At 38.9% G+C, this 22,667-nt stretch overlaps 1 protein-coding gene across 1 annotated transcript in view; it reads right to left on the minus strand.

Annotated features, from left to right (window-relative positions):
• Window positions 1-631: 631 nt before the first annotated feature.
• The window catches only part of cnot3b (CCR4-NOT transcription complex, subunit 3b), a 39,299-nt gene continuing 17,263 nt past the window's right edge, over window positions 632-22,667 (minus strand). The window contains exons 6-19 of the mRNA XM_033975341.2: window positions 22,179-22,307; window positions 21,535-21,630; window positions 17,201-17,329; window positions 15,855-15,945; window positions 15,255-15,388; window positions 12,934-12,990; window positions 10,879-11,767; window positions 8,600-8,705; window positions 8,047-8,191; window positions 7,076-7,166; window positions 6,395-6,593; window positions 2,648-2,780; window positions 1,999-2,124; window positions 632-1,308 (exon numbers count right to left, since the gene is read on the minus strand). Of these exons, the coding sequence (XP_033831232.1) occupies window positions 1,210-1,308; window positions 1,999-2,124; window positions 2,648-2,780; window positions 6,395-6,593; window positions 7,076-7,166; window positions 8,047-8,191; window positions 8,600-8,705; window positions 10,879-11,767; window positions 12,934-12,990; window positions 15,255-15,388; window positions 15,855-15,945; window positions 17,201-17,329; window positions 21,535-21,630; window positions 22,179-22,307 (2,424 nt within the window). The 3' untranslated portion in view covers window positions 632-1,209. The remainder of the gene's footprint in view (window positions 1,309-1,998; window positions 2,125-2,647; window positions 2,781-6,394; window positions 6,594-7,075; window positions 7,167-8,046; window positions 8,192-8,599; window positions 8,706-10,878; window positions 11,768-12,933; window positions 12,991-15,254; window positions 15,389-15,854; window positions 15,946-17,200; window positions 17,330-21,534; window positions 21,631-22,178; window positions 22,308-22,667) is intronic.

Here is a 22,667-nt window from a genome sequence, read left to right on the forward strand (position 1 = left end):
AACCGCTACATTTTGTTTCATAGAGATTGGATAAATTCAACCCTGCACAGTGGAGCATGTCCATGACACGTTTTCTGTTTAAGAGACGAACTCAGGGTTAAATATGCAGGGTTTGTGTGTTAAACATGTGTGAATAGAACAAAACACAACTTCAGGTCTGTTTGTGAAGAGGAAACAACATTATAACATAGATCAGAAAATAGTGTAATATGTGTAATTAATGCAGTCAGATTTTTAGGTTGTTATTTAACTTCATGGTTAATGGGTTTTTGGGTAATAGCAGGAAAAGAAAATCATCCACAGTATTTTGAAGGATTTGAAGCCCATTTCACAGACTGCATGAAGTGGATGGGTTTTCTTGGTTTACAGAGTTTACAAAGTAATTTTCTTCTGCGACTGTAACAAGACTTTTTTTCTTCTTATCAAGCTGAATAATATTGGTGTTCAAATATGGGCTTAAGTTAAATTCAGAAATGTTTCACTCAGTGGGTATAAAATCTGAGAATAAACTGACTGAATATTAGAATATTTTGAGTTTATGGAAAAATCCAAATTTATAAATGTGTAAATAGTTTTCAAAGATTAGTACTTCAAAAGAATAAAATGCACAATTAAAGCAAAAATGTTATTTAAGAGGCCTTTATACATTTTACAACAAAATATTTAAAACATTATCTTCTGAATTTGATTTTATAAAATAGTAAAAATGTGATTTTAAAATAAAAACTCAAAATTCCTGGGAAAACATCACATTTGATCATTTCTTGCCCCACCGCTGCAGAACTGCCACTGTCTGAGTCAGCCAAGTCAAAGGAAGGATTGGTGTTAGGAGCTTCTAGTCTAGCTGCCGTTTCCACACTAAAAATGGGACTAAACCAGTTTCTTTGGTTCTTAAAGGGGTTAATAAAAATAAAAACTAAATATTTTTAAAGCCAACCAAACTGACAGAGATGAAAAAGCCAAAAAGAATCCAGTTGTGATGTGTGTGGTGCCTGGTGAGAAGTCGACAGCAGTGGGACATTTTGGGGAGGGCTAGAAAAGTGTCCATGTTTGCCCCCGTCCCGTCCAGGCCTGTCCCGAGCACAGCAGAGGAATGTGGTCTGGAATCAGGTCGGACCCCCCTGTCTCTCTCTGTGTGTGCGCCCCCTTGTGGTGAGGCGGTGTGTCTGTCCCTGGGACCGTCCCGCTGTGAGGTGTCAGGGGGTGGGGTCACTGTAAGTCCCTGTCCTCCAGATACCGATACTCGAACGTGAATCCCTCCTTCTTCCTCTGGCCCCATTTCTCATAGTCAAAGTAAATGTATGTTCCCTAGAATAAAGCACAAGGAATCATTTCATTTTCAACTCAAAACATTGGAATTTTTTTTTAATTTCTACTAGCATGCAACAGTGGCTCAGTTGGTAGAGCGTTTGTCCACTGATCTGAAGGTTTTAAGGTTGGCGGCCTCATTCCAACTCCTTGGGCAAGAGCTGCTTTTACAATATATCTGTTCTGTTAATTTAACTCTATTATGTGAAAAAAAACTGGTACAGTCCCAAAAAACTAATAAGTAAGTATTTTAAAAAGTAGTGGTGCATGTAAAGTGAACACATGAAATACATGCTGATAACAAAGGCACACTCATACACCAGCATGGATTAACACCGTCTTGCCCAATGACACGAAGACAGAACATAATCAGATTTTAATTGAATAGAGATGCAACAGTTTCAAACCGCCGAGGATCAGCTTGAGCCTTTTTAATTGAAATGTCTAAAGATGATTCTCTGCTAAATGATTTGGAGCAGAGTTCAGTCTTTTAAGGAATGTTATGTCTATGTTTGTGAAAATAAGATTTAAAACCATATTTATTTGTTTTTATGCAAAAAAACAAAAAAAACAAACTTAAACTGAATCGAGAGTTGTGATTGATCCATATGAGAAAAACATCGCTGTATCACCAACCCCTTTAAAATGTGTTGGTTTACAGAGTTTTGTAGATTGTGAGTTCTGTGTCACCTGCTCAAACTCGTCGGTGATGGTCTTTGGTTCCTCATGTCTCTGGAACCACATCATGTACTTGGTGTGAAACCTCCACGACTGCTTCTTCAGGGCTTTGGCTGCCAGATACTGGGCCTTAGTGCCCTGTGCAGAGTGCAACATGGGTTTGGTTAATGTGAGGAGAATGTGGTCCATCTTCAGAATGGTATACAAAATGTTACACTGTTTGTATTAAAGTGAACAGATCATGCATTATCTTGACCTTTCAATGGCTTTTCAACAAGTGTTTAGAAACCTTAACATGTGTATTTTCAAATTTGTTTGGAAAATACAGGTCCCTGTTTCCAAGTGATTAGATTTTCTGTTAGAGCTCCCTCTGCTGACAGCAATAGGCATGAACTATGAACAAAAAAGCTTTTTAGCAGCCATTTAGCTTTGAGGATGTAATGGTAATACATCCATGTGTTTGAAATGGACAACATTTGGGTGCATTAGACTTCCAGTTGATTTTCTATTCCGTTCACAATGTAGGGAAAATTGTGGAGTGAACCGGAGTGATTTGTGTGTGCTCAAAGAAAGACAACGTTTTAAACATGATTAATGAAACTAGTGTGGATGAAACAAAATACAACTCCTCTGTTGGGACAAAGTAAAGCATTACACTGACCTCCAGGTAGTAGAAGATGAAGAAGAGCGTCTCTGTGGACAGTCTCTGGTAGAACTCAACAGTGTCTGAGTGAGGTGGCGGCACCTGGTGGTGGAAAGGCAGCGTGGGACAGGGGTTCCTCATCAGGTACTGTCTGTAACACGCACACAAGGAAACTATTAGTACAGGGGAATTCAATAGAAACAAAGTATAACCAAAAGTGAAGACAGGATCACCTCAATGCTACCCCTTTGCAGTGTCATTCTTCTGTGTAAAAGTATTAGTATAATGATATGTAGAGTCCTCATATTGACAGGCGGATTAGCAAATCAGGGTCACGCACAGTCTGTCTGTATCAAATCAAACATTGCTGCTACTACTGCTACTGCTACTGTTACTATAAGGAAAAAAATAAGACAAAGGATTGAAAAATATTTAAAGATATCTGCACTGTTAATCTGATCTGAGAGGTAATCTTGTGGGATTTATGTCTTGTCCATAGACTGTATATACATATACTGTATAACATAGCTAACCCGCGAGCCAGATAGGAAGAGATAATGGGCACACTTACAACTCCACTGACTCTGGCTCCAATTCACTTTCTATTGAAAAAAGTGTTGCTCCTGTCTCTGTAAGTGCTGCTGTCACACTATTCATTTTGGTCTTAAAGTTTTTTAATTAACCCACTTTACATGATCCTGGTATTTTTATTTCACCATTTCACCAGTCCAAATTTAGTTGTGTTTTGATCTTATTTTGACACAGTAACTAAACTCTAGCTCTAACTCTAACTACTAATTATTGCGTTTAGCACTGAATAACCATCTGATTCACCCAGTGCTCAACTATTATATATAACAAAAAACGATTCTGTCAGAATTACAACACAAGTGACTATAAATGAGACCCAATATAATTGGTTGCAGTAGCTGTTTTTTGTGAGATTTTTTGGGGACAGTGCACTAGATCCGGTGAAGTTATTGACCGGAATAGATCAATATCCCAAATGGATTCACACAAAGTCGGAAAGTTCAGTCACCAGATGTACTTTTCCACAAACAGAGTATTTTTAGACAATCCCACATTATCTGCTCCGTTTCTATCAGGCATTTGGATGTTAGTCACCGAAACTGCAGCCAACAATCGCACGACAATAGGACCAACGAACTGCACTAGTGTTTATACAGAGTGTAATAAAAACATGCTCCTGTTTATACAGAGTGTAATAAAAACACACTACTGTTTATACAGAGTGTAATAAAAACACACTACTGTTTATACAGAGTGTAATAAAAACACACTACTGTTTATACAGAGTGTATAAACAGTAGTGTGTTTTTATTACAGAGTGTAATAAAAAAACTACTTTCAATTCAAAGACAGAATGTATGTCTGAGCTATAAGAACATCTATAATTGAATAAATACAAGACATTTAAGACTTTTTTTCCATTAAAAGGTTATAACATTTAGTCTTACATTGTTAATTGCTATGGCAACAGTCCTAATTTTTCATCATTCTGAAAAACCATGGCTCCCCAAGTTTAATGCCATACTATTAAACATTCCAGGCACAGCAAAAACATCTCTGTGGTGACATGTTTGTGCACTGTGTAGTAAATATACACGTAGTATATTATATTAATGTATATTAATGTAGTAAATTATGAAATTGTGACCCAATTAAAACTCCTAATCACACTGGTATGTAATTATACTAGCATGTAATGATGATGTATTCAGTTTGCTTTTGCCTGAACAAAAACAGAAAGCTGCATTATCACAGTGAGAGAAGGATGGAGCATGAGATTGACAGGCGGATCAGTGCAGTGTCTGCAGTGATGCGGTCGCTGTATCGGTCTGTTGTGGTAAAGAAGGAGCTGAGTCGAAAAGCAAAGCTCCTGATTTATGGGTCAATCTATGTTCCCACCTTCACCTATGGTCATGAACTCTGGGTAATGACCGAAAGACAAGATTGCTGATACAAGCGGCCGAAACAGGTTTCCTCCTCAGGGTGGCTGGGCGCTCCCTTAGAGATAGGGTGAGGAGCTCAATCACACAGGAGGAGCACAAAGTAGAGCAGCTGCTCCTCTATGTCGAGAGGAGCCAGCTCAGGTGGCCCTGCCTCCCTAGGGAGGTGTTCCAGGCATGTCCCACTGGGAGGAGACCCCGGGGAAGTACCAGGACACGCTGGAGAGACTATGTCTCTTAGCTGGCCTGGGAGGTGGTGTCTGGGGTGAGGGGTAGTTTGGGCAGCAGTCCCTGCTTAGACTGATGCCCCCATGTCCCGGCTCCAGACAAGCGGAAGAAAATGGATGGATGGATGTCTCCGTTAACATACCAGACAGGTACTCAGTTCATTGTCTATGCTTCATGTAGCTGAATAAATATAAATGTGTTATGTTATCGTGCTGTGCTGCTATTCAGCCTATTCCTCTCTATGGTATTGTTATTATTTTTAATAACTTGCCTTTAAAGATAAAATGTCTGTTCTTCGCCTTGGGTTTTGTACAATAAATTTCTCCAAAAAATGCGACTTACATATGTTTTTTTCTTCATTATTATGTATTTTTTTGCTGGTACGACCAGTACTCTGGAGCCACATATAGTTCAGAAGTAGTTAGTGCCATACTATGAAACATTCCAGGCCAGACAGCAATAACGTCTCCGTGGTGATAAGGAAAAGTTACATATTGTGTCTTTAAAGCAGTACATATAAAATTTTGTCTTAAATAAAACAGCTCACATAGGTTTGTAATTATGCTGGTATGTACTGATGATGTTCAGTCTGCTTTTACCTGAACACAAACAGAGCTGCATTAGCGCTGTGTCCGCTGGTGCTTTGCTCTCAGCCCACACAGACACTATTGACATTTAAAGGCACTCACTTAAATCCTCTTGTTGCACAGTTTCTATTGTTCCACGGTCGGTTTTAAAGGAGAGCCCCAACCCACAAGGCCAAAAAAGTGTACGCCATCTGACTCAATGTGTTTTAGCAGGCCTGTTTAAAGCTAAAATGTGGGAGTGTGGGATTTCGGGGAATCCATTATAAACTAACCAGGAATAAAGTGGTAAATGACAACAGTCTATTAACAGGAGGGTGTGTAGCCTGCCCTGAGGTTTCACTGGTTTAAATAAAGCAACTGAAATCAAAGCTGAACCTGGGTGGCCAGAGCCTTCACCTGCAGAGAACACATAAAAACATTTCTCATTCTCAGTTTATGGACACTCCTCATGGGAAAGCTCAGAACCTCCAGAATTCACTCACTGAGTTGCAGAGGCTGCACTAGCACTGAGTCATTATTGGCTGCAGGTGCTGGAGTTTAGGTAGTGACAATTCAAGTCATAGAGACTCCTGTTGGGTTTAAACCAACTGGATTTCAGCATTGAATGTGAGTCATGTGAGGCTCATTCTGCTTTCTTTGGATAATTGTCTTCTGAACCAAAACACAAAATTATAACATAACAACATGGCCATCGAGTCCAATGTTTTTGTGTTTGCATCCAATCAAGAGTTTTATTGTTCGGTAATCAGGAAGTGTGGGATAGCATAGCAAAACTCTTCAGGTCTCTGAAAGTTATGCTTATAAACTCATCGTGGTGAATAATTAGGATGCTGGGAAAGCATAAACTAAGTGAGGAATAACTCTGGACCACTGCAAACCGTTTAAAATGTACTAGTTCTGCTTGTTCACATTTTTAACAGAGCAAAAATCTGATACAGCACCTTAACACAATATTTGTAAAATGGTAAAATAGCTAAAACCTGATTCTCTCGGAGTCAGACGGATGGGGCATGTGCGTCCATGCGGCCTCCTCCATGGCCTGCTGGTAAACCTGGTCTTTGGACAGAGGGACGGGGCCCAGAGGACAGACCCCCAGAGAGGGCGGGATGTTCACCTCCGACAGAGAGGGCTGAGGGGCGGAGGGGGGGCCGGAGGGGGCTGTGGAGCTGGAGAACATGTCTGCAGAGAGAGGGGACAGCTACAGTTTACACCACAGGCCTGGATTCACAATTAGTTTTATGCCATCAATTTTAAAAAGTACACTATTTTGATTGTACCAGTTAAGGATAGGAATATACAGACAATAGTGCAGAAATATCACTTTGTTCACTACAGTCCAATGAAAAGTTGCATTTTGACCCATCTCTATTAAATATTATTGGTCTATTAAATGTTGTGATGTAATCTGAAACAAGTAAACAGTATTTATAACAAAAATATAAAGAGACAATGTAAAATTATTGAACCAGATTATATTATATCTTATTATGGTTCTATATTAGTGCAGTCAACCACACCGCAAAATTTCCATGTCACCTTTTTCTCCTTCTATCTTGACATATAGCTTTGATCTGATTAAAGAATGAAAAATGTCGTGATGTCACCTGGTTTGTATGTGTCACGCCCATATATGATCAAACCAGAGGATTAGTGCATTGTACCTGCCGGCAGGTGCAGTGAGGGCACGTCCCCCTCTAACCCTGAGCTGTGTGCGGCACGTTCGGCCATCGACTTCAAGCTGCTCAGAGGCTCCTGGGGCAAAAACACATACAAAAACATCACAAACACATTACAGATGATAGGTAAGCTAGCAACGGGTCATGTTTTTATGCACTCTATATAAGGTATACTTGGGAAATTTTCCCTCTGGATTTGACCCATGCCTTCAATGCTACAGGAGCAACCTCCCAGGAGCCATGGGCGACAAAAATGCAGCACCTGGGGACCCATGTCCAGTTCTAAAGCTAGGTTTGATCAGAATTAGTACACTGAAAGATTAGACTATAGATAGGACTGTTTTGTTTTTGAAAACATGTGCAGAAGGTAAGCGCTGAGTTTGTGGAGGGAAAGATGTCTGTGCTTTTCTCTCAACTGGATGTAACAAAAGTTTGATTTCTTGGCCTTTTCCATTGTTGTGACACTTCGACCAATCAGGTTAAAATATTCTGCGTTTTCCTGACCGCTTTCAGTGAGCGTCGCCCTAGACTGTTACATGTGTAAAACTCATTCACAGTATTGAGCATATAAACCTTGTATAAAGATGACAGAAAGCCCAGTCCCAGTTAGGGTGTAAATGTTTAAATAAACATGTCTCTCCCATAGACTGTATAAAGAAGTGGACTAAGTGAGTGTGACATCACACAATTTCAGCCAAATGAAGCTCATTGAGGCCAGCAGTTATAGGGGCCAATTTGGAGCCGAATCCCATCCCCCGTATCAAAGCAACCAAAGAGCCAATCCGGAGACAGGCAGCTGAACGTAACAATTTTTCAATGTAAAATGAACTGGAGCCAGAGTCAGTGGAGCTGGAAGCGCGTCCATGGTCACTTCCTATTTGGCGGCTAGCAGGTTAGCTATGTCCATTTATATATACAGTCTATGGTCTCTCCATAACCGGCATATGACCTCTGACCTTGATGCTTTCTCCTGGCTGAGAGTACGGCATTGGTCCATTGAGCAGAGACCCACTTCCTGTTTTAGCTTCACTGAAGGAGGCGGGCGACGGCGAGCTGGACGAGAAACTCATAGACGCCAGAAGACTGGGCCCACTGTCTTTACTGAGGAGAAAGATACAGGGAGTTAGAAAAAACATAAGTCAGAATATAAATGTGGTTAAGAGTTCAAAGCGGTTATTTTAAAACATTCAGGAGCAATTACATTTAAGGGAGGGCTGAAATATTAACTAGCATAAAACTACCAGGTTAGCAGGTCCCAAATAATGGCCTGACTGAAGACATAGATAAAGGGTGCATTCACACAACAAAAAAAACAAATTGGAACTTAACCCAAAACTAAACCAGGACTATAACCGGACAAACCCAAATCTACATCAGGACTAAAATGGGCTGTAATGAGGACCAAACCAGCCTTTGGTCCTCATTACAGCCAGTAGTGAGTGTTGGTCCAGGGTTAACGCAGCCTTATACTAAAGAAACATTGACGTTCTCTGATTTGATTTCACTCACGGCTGATTGGCTGAAGAGGAGAGAGATGAGGATTGGCTGTTCTGTGATTGGCTGGCACTGCTGAGGGCGGAGTCTGTTGTGCTGTCGGCTACCACGGCACTGTAACCTGGGAAAATAAAAAAGTAATGAAGCTTTAATTCGGATTAAAATACTAGACGTCACTATTATGCACATTACACAGTACAATGCAAAACCCTTTCTATGAACCCAGAATGTTCATCTGAAAGACTGGGATTGTTTATATAATGGAATAATTCTCTGCAAAGAACTACATATTCTGGCTTTTGATATAAAAATCCTGTTGTGCCTGTAGTCTTTAGATTCTTGTATTTGTACCAGTTCATATTTCTTCTGTTTTTTTCTCAAATGTTAACACACCTGGAGTTTTTTACAATGTGCCTGAACAGAATCCTACTTTTTCAATGAAATAATTACAATTGCAATACTCGTCGTAGTTCAAACTCGTGCAGCTCTAAAACGAATCCCTTGAGGCAATTTTGTACATACACAACCAGTCAAAAGATTGGACACACCCTCTCAGGCAACATGTTTTTTTGTTTTTTTTTTACTACTTTTTATATTTTATATACATACAGAAGACATCACATATCTAAAGTAAAATATATGGAATTAAGTAGTAAAGACAAAAAGTTAAATAATTCTACTAAGTATGTTTATTTTTATTTTCCATTCAAATCCTCGAAGTAGCCAGTCTCTAATTTGTCAAAAAATATTCAGTACAGTTATTTAACATAACGTTTTTACTAATTAATTCTATAAGTTTGGACACACACTCTCATTCTATGTTTTCTTAATTCGTGATTAACTATTACTGAGCTCTAAGTGTGATCCACAGTCTGTCTGGAGCGGAAACAGGGCCTGGTTTTCTCTTGATAATGTGTCGCTAATGAATTATTTGCTGGCTGTGTGAGCATTTGGTGTTATGAGATTTCTGTGCGATAACAAAAGCACTTAAAGAGCTCTGGGAGTGTAACTGCAGAGGTAAAGATTATTAAGATCGTTATCATTATTCAGAGCTGGTTGGGAACTGTGTAGGTTTACAATGACAAGCACTTAAAAGGTCTTTTATTGTGCTTAACTGGCTTTTTACTTTTGTTTTAATTGTGGTACTTTATTAAATACACCTCCTCTTGTTAAGCATACATATTTTATACAATTATTTTTAGTTATCAAATGTGAAACAGCAATCGTAGAGTGGAAAACGGTGGACTCTGGGATAACAGTGTGGACTTTAAAATGTATTGAGCCAAAAAAAACTGTTATAAAGCATGCACTCCTAATCCAAGTAGTGGCATTACCTGCTTGTTGCCATGGAGATAGACAAGTTAAATACCAGGCAAATGCAGGCAAAGCATTATCATCCCCATGGACTAAAGCAGGTGGAATCACAGTCACGGGGACACTGTTTTTAAATCAACAAGTTTCGATTCAGCCTCAGTAACTTAATTAAGGGGTTAGGGAATTAATTAAGTAGTTATTAAGTTTATTAAGAATGACACAGGGTGTTCATTATGAATTAAAGGTGCACTAAGTAAGTTTTCCTGAGTAAGTCTAATGGAGATGTTAGTGCTTAGCCTGGAGTGTTTCATAGAATGGAGTTACAATAATCTATTTTGCATGGTTTCAAATACTGGAGTTTTAATTGCCAAAAAAAAGGCAAAAGGTCATAATTACTCGCCTCTCCACAGATCTGACCTTGGCCTGCTGGTGACACCTGCTTGTCTATTTTAGATATACAATTTTAATGCTATACTGTAGAACATTCCAGGCAAAGCAATGAAACAGATTTACAGTTTCCTTAAAAGGTGCTAAGATTTAGATTTAAAATTTCATAAACTTGACCTTTGTCCCCAGTTATGAGGCGTCATGTCCCAGTCAAATGTAGCTTTTACTGATACTGATACATGAGCCGTATAAATAAACTTAGACTCACATGGGTATCTCATTTGGGTTGCCAGTTTCAATGCTGAAATCCAGTTGGTTTAAACCTAAAAGGACTCTCTCTGATCTGAATCCTCACTACCTAAACCCCAGCACCTGCAGCCAATCATTAATCAGTGCCTCTGCTGCTGCAGTCTGTGCTGTCCATATACTGAGAATGACAAAAACTTGTATGTGACCTTTATCTGTAGGTTAAGGACCTGGCAACACAGGTTCAGTTGTGATTCTAGTTCCTTTAAGTCTTTCCTCATGTTTTATTTTTGCTAATTAAAGTATATTTCTTATAAAGTGTTCCCCATGTCCCATATGCTACTCACTGGAGCTCCCGTTCTGCTTCTGCTGGCTAGACGGTCTGATGGACAGTGCGTTGCTCCCTGTGCTGTTGGACCCTGAGTTGGCTCCGTTGCTGCCAATGACGCCCACTCCGCTGCCCGGCGCAAGACTGCCTCCTGGGCTTTGAGAGAGCAACGAAGACCCCTGCACCACGGAGGAACCTGAAGACCCCAAACCCAAAATCCCCGCCCCAATAGCGCCCCCTACCACCAAACTTGACGTGGGACCGCCTACTGTAACTGAACTTAAAGATGTGCTAACTCCACCTAGCGACCCAGGAAGACCCGACGTAGTTCCTATCGCTGCAGCTTGGGCATACGGAGTTGGGGTTGAGCTTGATAATAAGCCTGATAACGAACTAAGGGACGCCGGCATCCCTGATAAACCAAGACTGCTGGACATTGGACTAGTCGCTATGGAACCGGGCGCTTTACCAAGAGACAGCCCCAAATTTAATCCTAAACTGTTGGAAGTTGACCCTATAGGAGGCTGTGACGAGGGCATTATTGGACCCTGAATGCTAACGTTGGGTGGGGACGGTCCCGAAGACGCTGAGTGGTTGTTGGCGCTTGGTACAGAGGCAGTGGAGTTTTGGGAATTTTTAGGCAGGATACTTTGCGGTTGTGCCAACGAGTGCGGAGGTTGTTGTGTGGCGTTGCTATAGCTGCCGGATGAGGTGTTGTTGGAAAGGTGGAGCAAGGGGGAGTGGCTGCTGTTACTGAGGCTGTTGCTGATGATGCTGCCGCTGCTGTTGGCCACGCCGCCTGAGATGGTCGCCATGGAGACGAACGAGGAAGAGGTAAGACCTGACACGGAGGATGAGGAGGAGGAAGAGGAAGAGAGCAGCGACGGGTTTCCGTTTTTCACAGGAGACTGCAAAAAAGACACACGTAATAATAGTAATTACATTTATTCATATTTATTCATTATTTTAAAGGGTCCATATCACACAATTTTCTGATGAATGCCATGTTTCCTCATCAAAAACATACCTGGGGTTTTGTTCTGTTTCATTCAAACATGTTTTACACACAAACCCTGCATGTTTAGGCTGAGTTCAAACACTCTGTTCCACCTTGTGATGTCATGTGTTAATACAGAAAGTGCTCCACTGTGTTTTTAAACTCTACACACCTTTACTAGAATCATTTAGATATTATTCAAGAGATTTCAGCTCTGGAATTGCCAAACTACACTGAACCAAACATAAAAGGTAGTTGTTGACTTGAAAACTACTACTTCATGACATCACAAGGTGGAACAGAGCATTTTGAGCTTTGGAGATGTTACAGACTAATAATAAAGTGTTAGTCAAACATGTGTGAATGAAACAAAACACAACTCCAAGTCTGTTTTTGTGGAGGTAACAAGATTAAAACATGGCTTAAAGGTCACAAGAGTCAGTTTTGCATAATTTTGAACAAGACCTTTAATGTATTTGTCTTTTATAATTTAGGGGACCCTGAAAATCAATGTGCAAAAAGTAGGAAGTTTGCACTATCAAGTGTAGAAAACACTGTAGAAAATGTATCAGGCTAAACAATGTTTTTAAAAAGATTTATTTAAAAAAAAAGCCTCATAATTTACATGTGTTATTAAAAACATCGTCTAAAGTTCACAACTTTAGGCACCCGAGACTTCATAATGCAATAATAATAATAATAATGATAATAATAATAATAATACTACATTAATATTATTGCATTTGTGCTAATTTGATAAAGAAGGCAAGGATAAGGAGCCCATCAACTTTTAATGAGACTCAGGTCCTCACTTGAAACACCTTTTTGCAAGTGGACGATGAGAGAATCATTTAATAATAATGAACAGATTTTTTAAGTATTCAAAAGTGGATAACAATTCAAGTGTTAATTAGCAAAAAGTTGAATAGCCATCTTTAAAACTTAAATCATAAAAAATAATGGTTTTGTTCTCCTGAGTTGAAAGGCCCAGTTGGAATTGGGCCCAGTTCTAGCAGAGAAGTATTTTAAAAGCTCTAAGGTCGACAGCATAGTGGCAGCAAAAATCACCAAACTTACTTGACCAACTTCACTATCTGTTGACCTTCCTCTCTTTTTGTCATCCTCCGAGTTTTCCTAGAGACAAACAAAGAACATATAATAAGTAATACATTCTTTTTCATCTAAAATTCATAAATAACAGCGGTGGGACCAGACAATTTCCACAAGATGAAATACAAGGTTTGGTCCATGAGAACAAGAGACAAGTGTTTTGTGCACATGAGAAAAATATCTCACAAGAAAGTTTTTTCCTGTTGTTCCGACGCCATTGTTTTTTTGGATCCAACCCCGATGTTTAGCCTTATATCGATACCAGTCTGATACCGCAGAGTATGAAGAAGTAAACTAAGGCTACTCCAATTTGTTTCAGTACAAGAGCAAAAATAACTGTGGTAAGTCTCTCTGTAACGAACATCTACAGAATAAATGAGATTTTGAGACTAAAGTGTCAGAGTCAGATGTAAAATGTTCCTGATGATGAGTTGTGCTGATTTAAGCACTTTTACTTTTCTACTTAGTCACTTTGTACCACAGAGCGAGGATAAAAACAGCAGTGAGGCCTGGAAAAAGACCTAATCCTCAGAGCACAAGGATCATTATGCAGAGGAAACAAAGCCTGTGTTGCCAGGCTGCACTCTCCGTAGTTATTTTACCAAGTTCAGCGTCCACTCCAAAGACTAAATGAAGGTATCAAAGAGGTAACACAATCTTTCTATCTATCTTTTCTGTCATTATTAGCGTATTTTAAGTGTCTGCAGAGCCTCCACAGTCTGCCTTTAACCTGGTCTGGGTGTTAGCATTAGCATTAGCCGCAGACATCAACAGCGGCTGTGCTTGAATCTACGGGTCTTTATTCTGGAAATACAAAGTGGTATTAGATCTGTGATTTGGTCCGAGCACTTGCCGATATCGATACCTGAAAAATGGGAACAACCCTAGATAGAACAACATACTTATGACACAAAGTAATGTATAGTTGACAACTTAAACTAGTTTTAAAGCAGCGTTTAAGTTGTACCCCAGCCCACCTCCTCCTCTTTGTCATCGCAGCTATAACACCTCTTCAGTCTCTGCTCGTGTGGGCAGGAACTCAAGAGCAGGTGACATAAAGGGAATAGACCGTGACAATATATACAATTATCCCACACAGACTTAAATAATGGTTTGACCTGGCTCCACAAAGAGCTCCAGTTCACTCAACTACTAATATTACACTGTCAAGATTATTAGACCTGATACAGAGGGGGCAAAAAACATGGCTGTTTGTAAGACCTCTGGATGATATAATGTAAAGGCTGTGCAATTAATCACGTTTGAATCGAGATACAGATCCAGGCATGTCATAATGGTCAATGATCATCTTTTGTCTTTTTAATGGAGAGGTCTACAGCCAATACTCATGTGGTTGGGAGCAAAGTTCAGACTTTGGAGGAAGAAATGTAGCTATTTCTCGTCGATACAAAGTTTTTTATATTCGTGAAATCAATACTGAAAGCCATTTTTAGTTTGGGAAAAAAAAACAAAAAAAAAACCACAACTCATTTTTGCCATATCGACCAGTTCTAATAAAATGTAAGCTCTTTTTAGCACCTTTGAGCAATGCTTCCAAAAATGTTTCACCTAATACTGTATTAAACTTTTTCCACTGATTGTACATAACCAGGTAGTTTCTTTTTGGCCTATATTGTGTGTTATTAAACTACTTTGGTAAAAAGCATGTCTGGAAAGTTCCTTGTTACTTTAGTAGGGTCTAGACTATAGAACGTATATATAAATGGACATAACTAACCTGCTAGCCGCCACGTTCCGAATTAGAAGAGACCATGGGCATGCTTATGGCTCCATCGACTTAATTCACTTTCTTTTAAAAAACTGTGGTCCATCGCTCTGTAACTGCTGCTGTCAGGCTCATCATTTTAGTATTAAAATGTTCGTATTAACCCGCTGTACATGATCCTGGTGTTTTTATTTCCTACTGTGTCCGTAAAGCAAGGTACGAACATTAATAAAAGACAAATCAGGCGCCTTTTTTCCCCAGAGGTTGCTCCTGCTAGCGTTAGCAGCAAGTTTTATTGACAGTGTTGCTAAGCACCCGCTCCCTGCTAAACAAGCGGTGCAAGCGGGAAAGGGCATTACCTTCAACAGCCTTGTTCTTGATTGGCTCTTTGGTTGCTATGATACTAGCTACGGATTTCCAAATATGGAACTCTGCTCCAAATCGACCCCTGTAACTGCTCTAGCCTCGATGAGCTTCATTTGACTGGAGCCAAACACTGTGAGTGATGTCAAACTCACTTAGTCCACTTCTTTATACAGTCTATGGTCTAGACTGTACTTACTGCAGTGCATGTGGCAGGTGATGGAGGGATGGGGGAGGAGGAGGTGGTGGAGGTGGGGGTGCTGCTCGAGTGCTGGAAGATCTCATCCTCTAAATGTGAGTGTCCTGGAGGAGACGTGGCCATCAACGACGGAGCTGTAACAAAGACGATTCAACAGTGTATAAACGCTGTCTCAGATTTCAGATAAGCATGTTCAAATAATTACAGTTTTTAGTGTTTCTTTTAACAAAAACACACATAGAAAAACATTCAATTCCTCTAAAGCCCCACCGTGTAAGTTTCTAGCCCAAAAATAAACTGCAAGTAAAGCATGTCTTTTTTGGGTGTTGCACTGAAAAACATGCCCCCTGTTACTGTAAACCTGGCTCTGACCTGTCCTAGGACCTCCCCCTACTCTTTTCAATGGAAATTAGTTCCTTTGGGATAAAACGTATCTGGCTCCATGGAGAAAATTCCAGAGTATGGAAACAAGCAGGCGACATACTATCACCAGAAACTTACACAGTGTTGCTTTAATATTTACAGTGCAGTCAGCAAATAGTTAGGTTTGTTGAAAGTAATATTACAGTGTTTGTTGTTTCACTGTCAGACTGTACTTACGAATGTCTTCCAGATCGATGTCGTCATAAATAAACTCATTCTCCTCAAAGTCTGGATCCTGCGATGAGTCGATGTAATATTCCACATCGTCCTTTAAAGAAGAGAAAGAGAGAGATAGAGAGAGAGAGAGAGGAGGTTACAACAGGAACAAATACAAAACCTGCACAACCTGATCTAGTGAGATACATGGCACTATTTTGGAAAGAGCCAATATGAACAATAGATTTAAAGAGACATAATATGTTGTTTTCCAGAGATTTAGTATTAAAAGTACACATACAACACATTTCTTACATTTTGTTTATTGTAAATCTTGTAAAAAAACTCATATTGATTTTAAATACTTCATGAAACAAAAACAGTTCCATTGACTTCCTGTTAAAAACTCTAAAATGAGCCCAACCTCTTTACAGTGGCATTTCACCGTAACAAGCTGTTGAAAAAAATGACCCGAAGTCTGAATGTTTTTTAATAATTGCACGTACAGGAGATCTAAACAAAAATGTTCTGGGTTCTCAAGCCCCAAATGCAGGATTCAGAGTAAAAAAATACAAAAAACTTAGGTAAGCTTACAGTAAGGGAACACCATTATAACATTAGTCAAAGCTCTTAGCATGCCCCTTTCAATCAGACCTGTTCTGCATAATCGACCTGTCAGAGCTTTTAGCCATGTTATGAGTGCCTTGTAGGTGGAAAGGCGCTATATAAAAATGTGACCTAATGTTATAGTTGTTTCCCCTTCTCACTTACCCCCCTGAAGTTGTATTTGGAGTGATTCTTGAATGTTTAAACGCAATTTTTAATCACTTATTTTCAAGACACCTTTTTGCCGATCAACTCAGTTTTCACCATCACCGGCAAAAGCCCACTGCTCCGTACTGACTTATCCCATTTTATTTTCTTGAAAAGCAATACAGTAAGATCCGGTACAGTCACGTAGTTATTTTGGTACAAATGAAAAAAAAAATCAGCTGCTTGCTAGTGTGATGTGCAGCTTTTCCAACTTTAAAGCACTCAAAAGTTTGGACGCACCTTTCTCATTCTTTATTTTTACTACGTTTTACATTATATATATATATACATATAAAAGATATATGGAATTATGTTGTGAAGAAAAAAAACCTTTGCATTGTCACTTTGTTTTTTCTTTACTACATAATTCCATATATGTCTTACTTCATATATTTGATGTCTTCTGTATGTGTATAAAAGTAGTCAAAATAAGTAAAAAAAAAAAACAACATTGAGAGGGTGAGGTCAAACTTTTACTTAAACTATAGAGCAGACACAAGCACGATGCATCTTGTTTGAATCTCAGTTTGTTCCTTTAATGACGGTTGCAGTACCTTGATTTTCCTGATGGCGTCCACCTGCACTGAGTCATTGTCCAGCATCCTCAAGATCGTCTCCAGCATCCCGATGTGAAACCGATGCCTCTCAATGAACTTTTTCAGCTCCTCGATTCTGTCCTGTTTCTGCGGAGAAAGAGATCATTAGTCATTACAAATTCAATAACATTCAGCACCACCAGGGGGCTCCAACCTTTCCCCCAGTCAAGCTGCTTTTACAAAACTGAAAAGGCAGAGCTACCTCTGTCAGATATCGCAAGAAATCGATAGAACTGCGACGCGATCGATCAAATCACTAGATCTGTGGGCAACTAAAAACAAAACCTCTCAAAACTATTCCATATTTCTGTGTATCTGACTCAAACTGCACTCACTAGGCATTTTGAAGTTTGATACATCGTTGAAATAAATATAGACGATAAGCGATAAAATTGAAACTCATTTATGCCTCTGACACGAAAACCAAAGAGCAGATTTAAATGACAAAATTATTCTAAATCTACAACATTGTTAAAAAAAATAAAAATAAAAAAAAATAAAAAAATCATGAGCTGCAATAAATAAAAAGCAGAATGAAACACTTTAGTCGTTAGTTTGCATCTGTAATGGACCATACAAGTAATTCATTTGAACTTAAAAAAAAAAATAAAAATACCAAAAACACCAAATCTTGAGCTAACTCACTCACTGACTCCTCCTTTCTGCCGCTATCTCATAAAAATCCTTATAATCTAAAACTAACCAAGACTCCATTGACTGATTAATCGAATAAACGATTAAAGTAATACAGCTCTACAAAGCACAAACAAATCAAAATTGCAATTGTCAGAACAAAATCTATACAACTAAACTGCCCAGTACATAAACTGTTAACCCTGTGGATCTATAACTGCATTGATAAATATATCCTCATACATAAGCCATCAGCCCCTGAAAATGAACACTATCAGTCAAAAGTGTGGATACACTCACATTCAGTGATGTTCTTTATTTTTACTACTTCCCACATTTTATATACAAACAGAAGGCATCAAATATATGGTGAAAGATGTATATAGTTATGTAGTAATAGAAGTGAAATAACTCAACATTTTAAAAATATATTTTATACTGAAATTGTCAAAGTATCCACCCTTTGCCTCGTGGACAGCTGCAAACCCTTGTCCTCGTCTCAATGGGCTTCATCATGAAGTCTCCTGAAATGGTTTTCACTTCACAGCTGTGGCCACACCAGGGTCAACAAATGCCAAAAGTGCAAACTAGTGACCAAAATTTAGAACAATTTAGAAAAAGTTTTTTTTTGTTTGCTACATTTCACACGTGTTATTCATAGTTTTGATGGCTTCAGTGAGAATCTATAATACAAACGATCATGAAAATAAAGACACAGGTAGCGTATATTGGTTGGGACTAATCTATGGAAACATGTTCTGAAAGGCAAGTGACTTTTGTAATAGTTTAATTTCAGTCTTGTCTTAAATGTTAACACTCACGAACCAGTTAAGATGAGCTCTCTGAACAGAATAACTGTCCAACATAAATCAATGCTTGTCACAAAGATTACAATAAAAAAGCCTTATAGATGAACTTTTATATCTTAAGCTAAAACTTAACATACAATCAGCGTTAGAGCGGACCACTTATGTGAAATCGACTTTTCAGAGCTTTTAAACCATGTTATAGTTGTTTCCTTCTCATTTACCCTCTCGAAGTTGTTTTCCTGGTACACACCCACTGCTCTATACTTCGTTCTCCAATTTTAGTCATCTTCCATTGGGCACGGTAGTTTTCTAACGTGGAAGTCAGTTGACGTGTTTCTTTTATTAAATCATTTTAGATGAATATTGTGATTTAAAACGTGCAAATTATAACATAATGATCCACTGGTGTCATAGATTATGACTATAGAGCTGACATAAGCACAATAGGTCCTCTTTAAGTATTGATATTTCATGCTCAGTGTCCACAGAGCAGTGTTTCCTCTATAATAACATTACTTATGCATTACTAATATTATATAATGTAATATCCAACACTCTGGGGGCATTGGGACTCATAACACACCAGACATCAATAATGAAAGAGGACCTTAATCATCGTGAGGAGGTTTCCGGCAGCTCAAAAACACACATGTTAAAGTTTAAACAGGTGAGGTACAGTGGCATAGACCAGGTGTACCACTAATGGACTAATGCACCGCCTCTCCTGACTTCAATATTTCATAACACTCTGTACATTTTCTATAGCACTTTAACAGCACAAATACACGCTTTTGTTTATGTTTTATACCAATGGGCCCATAAGTTTTCACACTAAAAAACACATATTTCATGAGTTGGTACTTTGAAGAAACTAGATACTGATGAAGTAACAGCTTTAAAATAATCTTGAGCTGTATCAGAACAAGTATAAGACACAGAGTAGTATACACCCATGGACTAATAATAACGTACCTGGACACTGAGGGATTACACAGATATAAGGACACATGGGAATAGAAAAGAAAGTACTACCATTTAATATTGAAAATCACATTATATTGTCTAAAGAAGGTTTGTTTTAACTATCATTGTGGTATCAGAATCAGTATTGAGAATAGACTGTATTCCTTAGTATCAAAATTGAGTGTGAAATGTTTGTATCATGACACCACGAAGGCCTATATAACATTAAACTACTATGTTAAACCATCGTGTTACTATTTGCTTTGTTAATAAAATTTGCCTCCTTTCAGTTTAGGGCTACTCTTAGTTACAAAGCTGCACTATGTAACTTTTCTGATGGAGGGTCCACCATCTGCTTGTCTCCATAGATACGTAATTCCTTACTGTGGATAGTCCTATTTTCAAGGAGACAAGCAAATGATACCACCAGGCCAACTTACAGGTCAGATCTGTGGAGACTCACAATAACAATTCATGTTTTTGAGCAGTAAAAACACCTAGTAACTGTAAAATGGATGTTATATGCCATAATCATATTCCAGGCAAAGCAATAATATCTCCACAGAGATAACACCGCGGCCAGAAAAAATACACAGTGTATTTCTGTGTAATCCCTCAGTCATTCAGGTATGATCCATAGCAAAAGAAAAATTTTATTCTGTCACTGGACAAAAGTTTTAGAGTGAAGACATTGGGCTGCTCATCCAAGCCGCTTCTTCAGCTCTGTTCAGATCACTGCCGGACACTGCCTTATATCTGTCTGAAGGGAGGAGCTAACACTACACTGACACTAACACACCTGTTTGTTTACCATTTCTGTTTGTTGACTAGGTCTATTGAGCTACACTAAGTGTGAACTGTGCCTGAGTCATATTTTTCATAATGGTTCAGACTTCCAATGATGCTCTCACACTTATAAGCACACGGGAAAGCACTATTGTTTTCCTTGTTTTGATTTAGGTCTGAGGATGGAGTTATAAATAGGAGATGAATGATGTCAGACATACATTATCTCTTTTCTCTTATGCAAAACATGACTGAGGGACAGTTCACACTCAATGTAGTTCAATAGATGTAGCCAACAAACAAACTGTAAACAGGTGTGTTCGTTACACAGCATAGCTTTGTTTTTTTGTCTCCTTTTTTAAAATACTAAATCAAGAAATGTAATCGTTCACAATAACTGCAGGTTAATATAACAAATATCCCCTGTACCTCACATTGAGAACAACAGTTTTAGTCCATATAGTTTTGTGTTGTTAAAAGTTTGTTGAAATCACATTATAAACTGCCTGTGTTCTGGTGTATAAGTACCACCAGCTGCATTAGTGCGATTTGACCATGTAATGCATTTCATCTGTGTCAATATTAACACAATAATGCCTCAGTGTGTGTGGATGCATCACTATGACCACACGTGCTAATGCAGGAAACACATGCCGACACGGGACTGAGCCATGTTATAATTTAATGATCGTGCTATTCTGAAGTCTAATGCCATCTCAGTAATAGACAACAGGAAATGTCTGGGACTGTTCTTCCAGCACAGAATTATAATGATTTTATTCTAACACGATTTAAAAAACATACAATCCAATTTTACAAACTGCTACAAGTTTGCTCTGAAATGAAACAAAAACAATCATATATTCAGTGTCCCTCCTCTGCACCTCCTCTGTTCATGTCCAAAGATTTTCTTTGCAGGAGGTCAGTGAGGTTATCATTCCTGGACACAAGCTGAATTGTAAAGCTGTATCATGCAACCTTTCTGTTGTAAAGCAGAGCAGCAGATAGCAGAGATGAGATAGTGTTGAGGGCCATAAAGGAGCGGGACAGCAGACAGAGGACAGCAGACAGAGGCAGGACAGGTGCATTGTGGGTACTCACCTCTTTGTCGCCTTTCTTTTTCCTGGTTTGGACTGATAAAGACTCCACTTCACTTTCAAACTGGTCCACCTGCATGTTTAGCGTGTCTATCGTATTCTACAGCAAAACAAACAAACAACCGCTATTTCAAAATCATAACATTATAACTTTAAATCAATGAACACATTCACAATCACTCCATGTAATAGTTTAAGCAGACACTGGATGTAAAACAGGTGTATTGTCCTTCCTAAAGGCTCTCAGGTATAATATAGTGCAATACAAAAATATATTGTCTTATCTGTGATATAATCTTATTTCCTCATCACAATCACACATCACAAACAGACCTGGAGTTGTGTTTTGATTCATTCACATGTTTAAAACACAAACCTGCATATTTAGGCTGAGTTCTTCTCTCAAACAGAAAACGCTCAGTTCCATGATTTTAGCCGTGGAACTGGCAGTCCTGACTGTACTAAACTACCACTACATGACATCACAAGGTGGAACAGAGCATTTTGAGCTTTAGAGATGTAAACAGACTAATAATAAAGAGTTACTTAAATATGTGTGGATGAAACAAAACACAAGTCCAGGTATGTTTTTGGGAAGGTAAAATTATAAGATGACTAAAAGCTCATAAGAGTGATTAGTGTACTGACCGTTAGCCACGTGCCGACCTCCTCCTTCTCCCGCTGAGCCGGGTCCACTTTCTGGGCCAGGCCAAGACCCTCTTTAGAGTATGCTTTGGTCTTAGTTTCTCTCTCTACGATCTTGAACCGCTCCATTTGCTGCAGACATCAAAGAACAGAGAAAGTATTATTAGACGCTGGCCAGCCTCAATAGAAACCCAGTCTGGGACTCTGGGTCATTATAAATACAGGCTTTTCAAGTTTTAGAAAGAGTTTGACCTAAAACAATATACAGCAGGACTAGCAGTTATTAAAGGGCCCATATTACACTATTTTCTGATCTATGTTATAATATTGTTTCCTCATCAAAAACATACCTGGAGTTGTGGTTTGTTTCATTCACATGTGTTTGCGTTATCCAAGAGTATTGTCAACATCTCCACAGCTCAAAATGCTCTGCTCCACTTTCTGATGTCATGTAGTGGTAGTTTTTTAAGTTAACAGCTACTTTTTAAGTTT

This window comes from Periophthalmus magnuspinnatus, chromosome 11, assembly GCF_009829125.3.
Source record: "Periophthalmus magnuspinnatus isolate fPerMag1 chromosome 11, fPerMag1.2.pri, whole genome shotgun sequence".
Taxonomy (NCBI): Eukaryota; Metazoa; Chordata; class Actinopteri; order Gobiiformes; family Gobiidae; genus Periophthalmus; species Periophthalmus magnuspinnatus.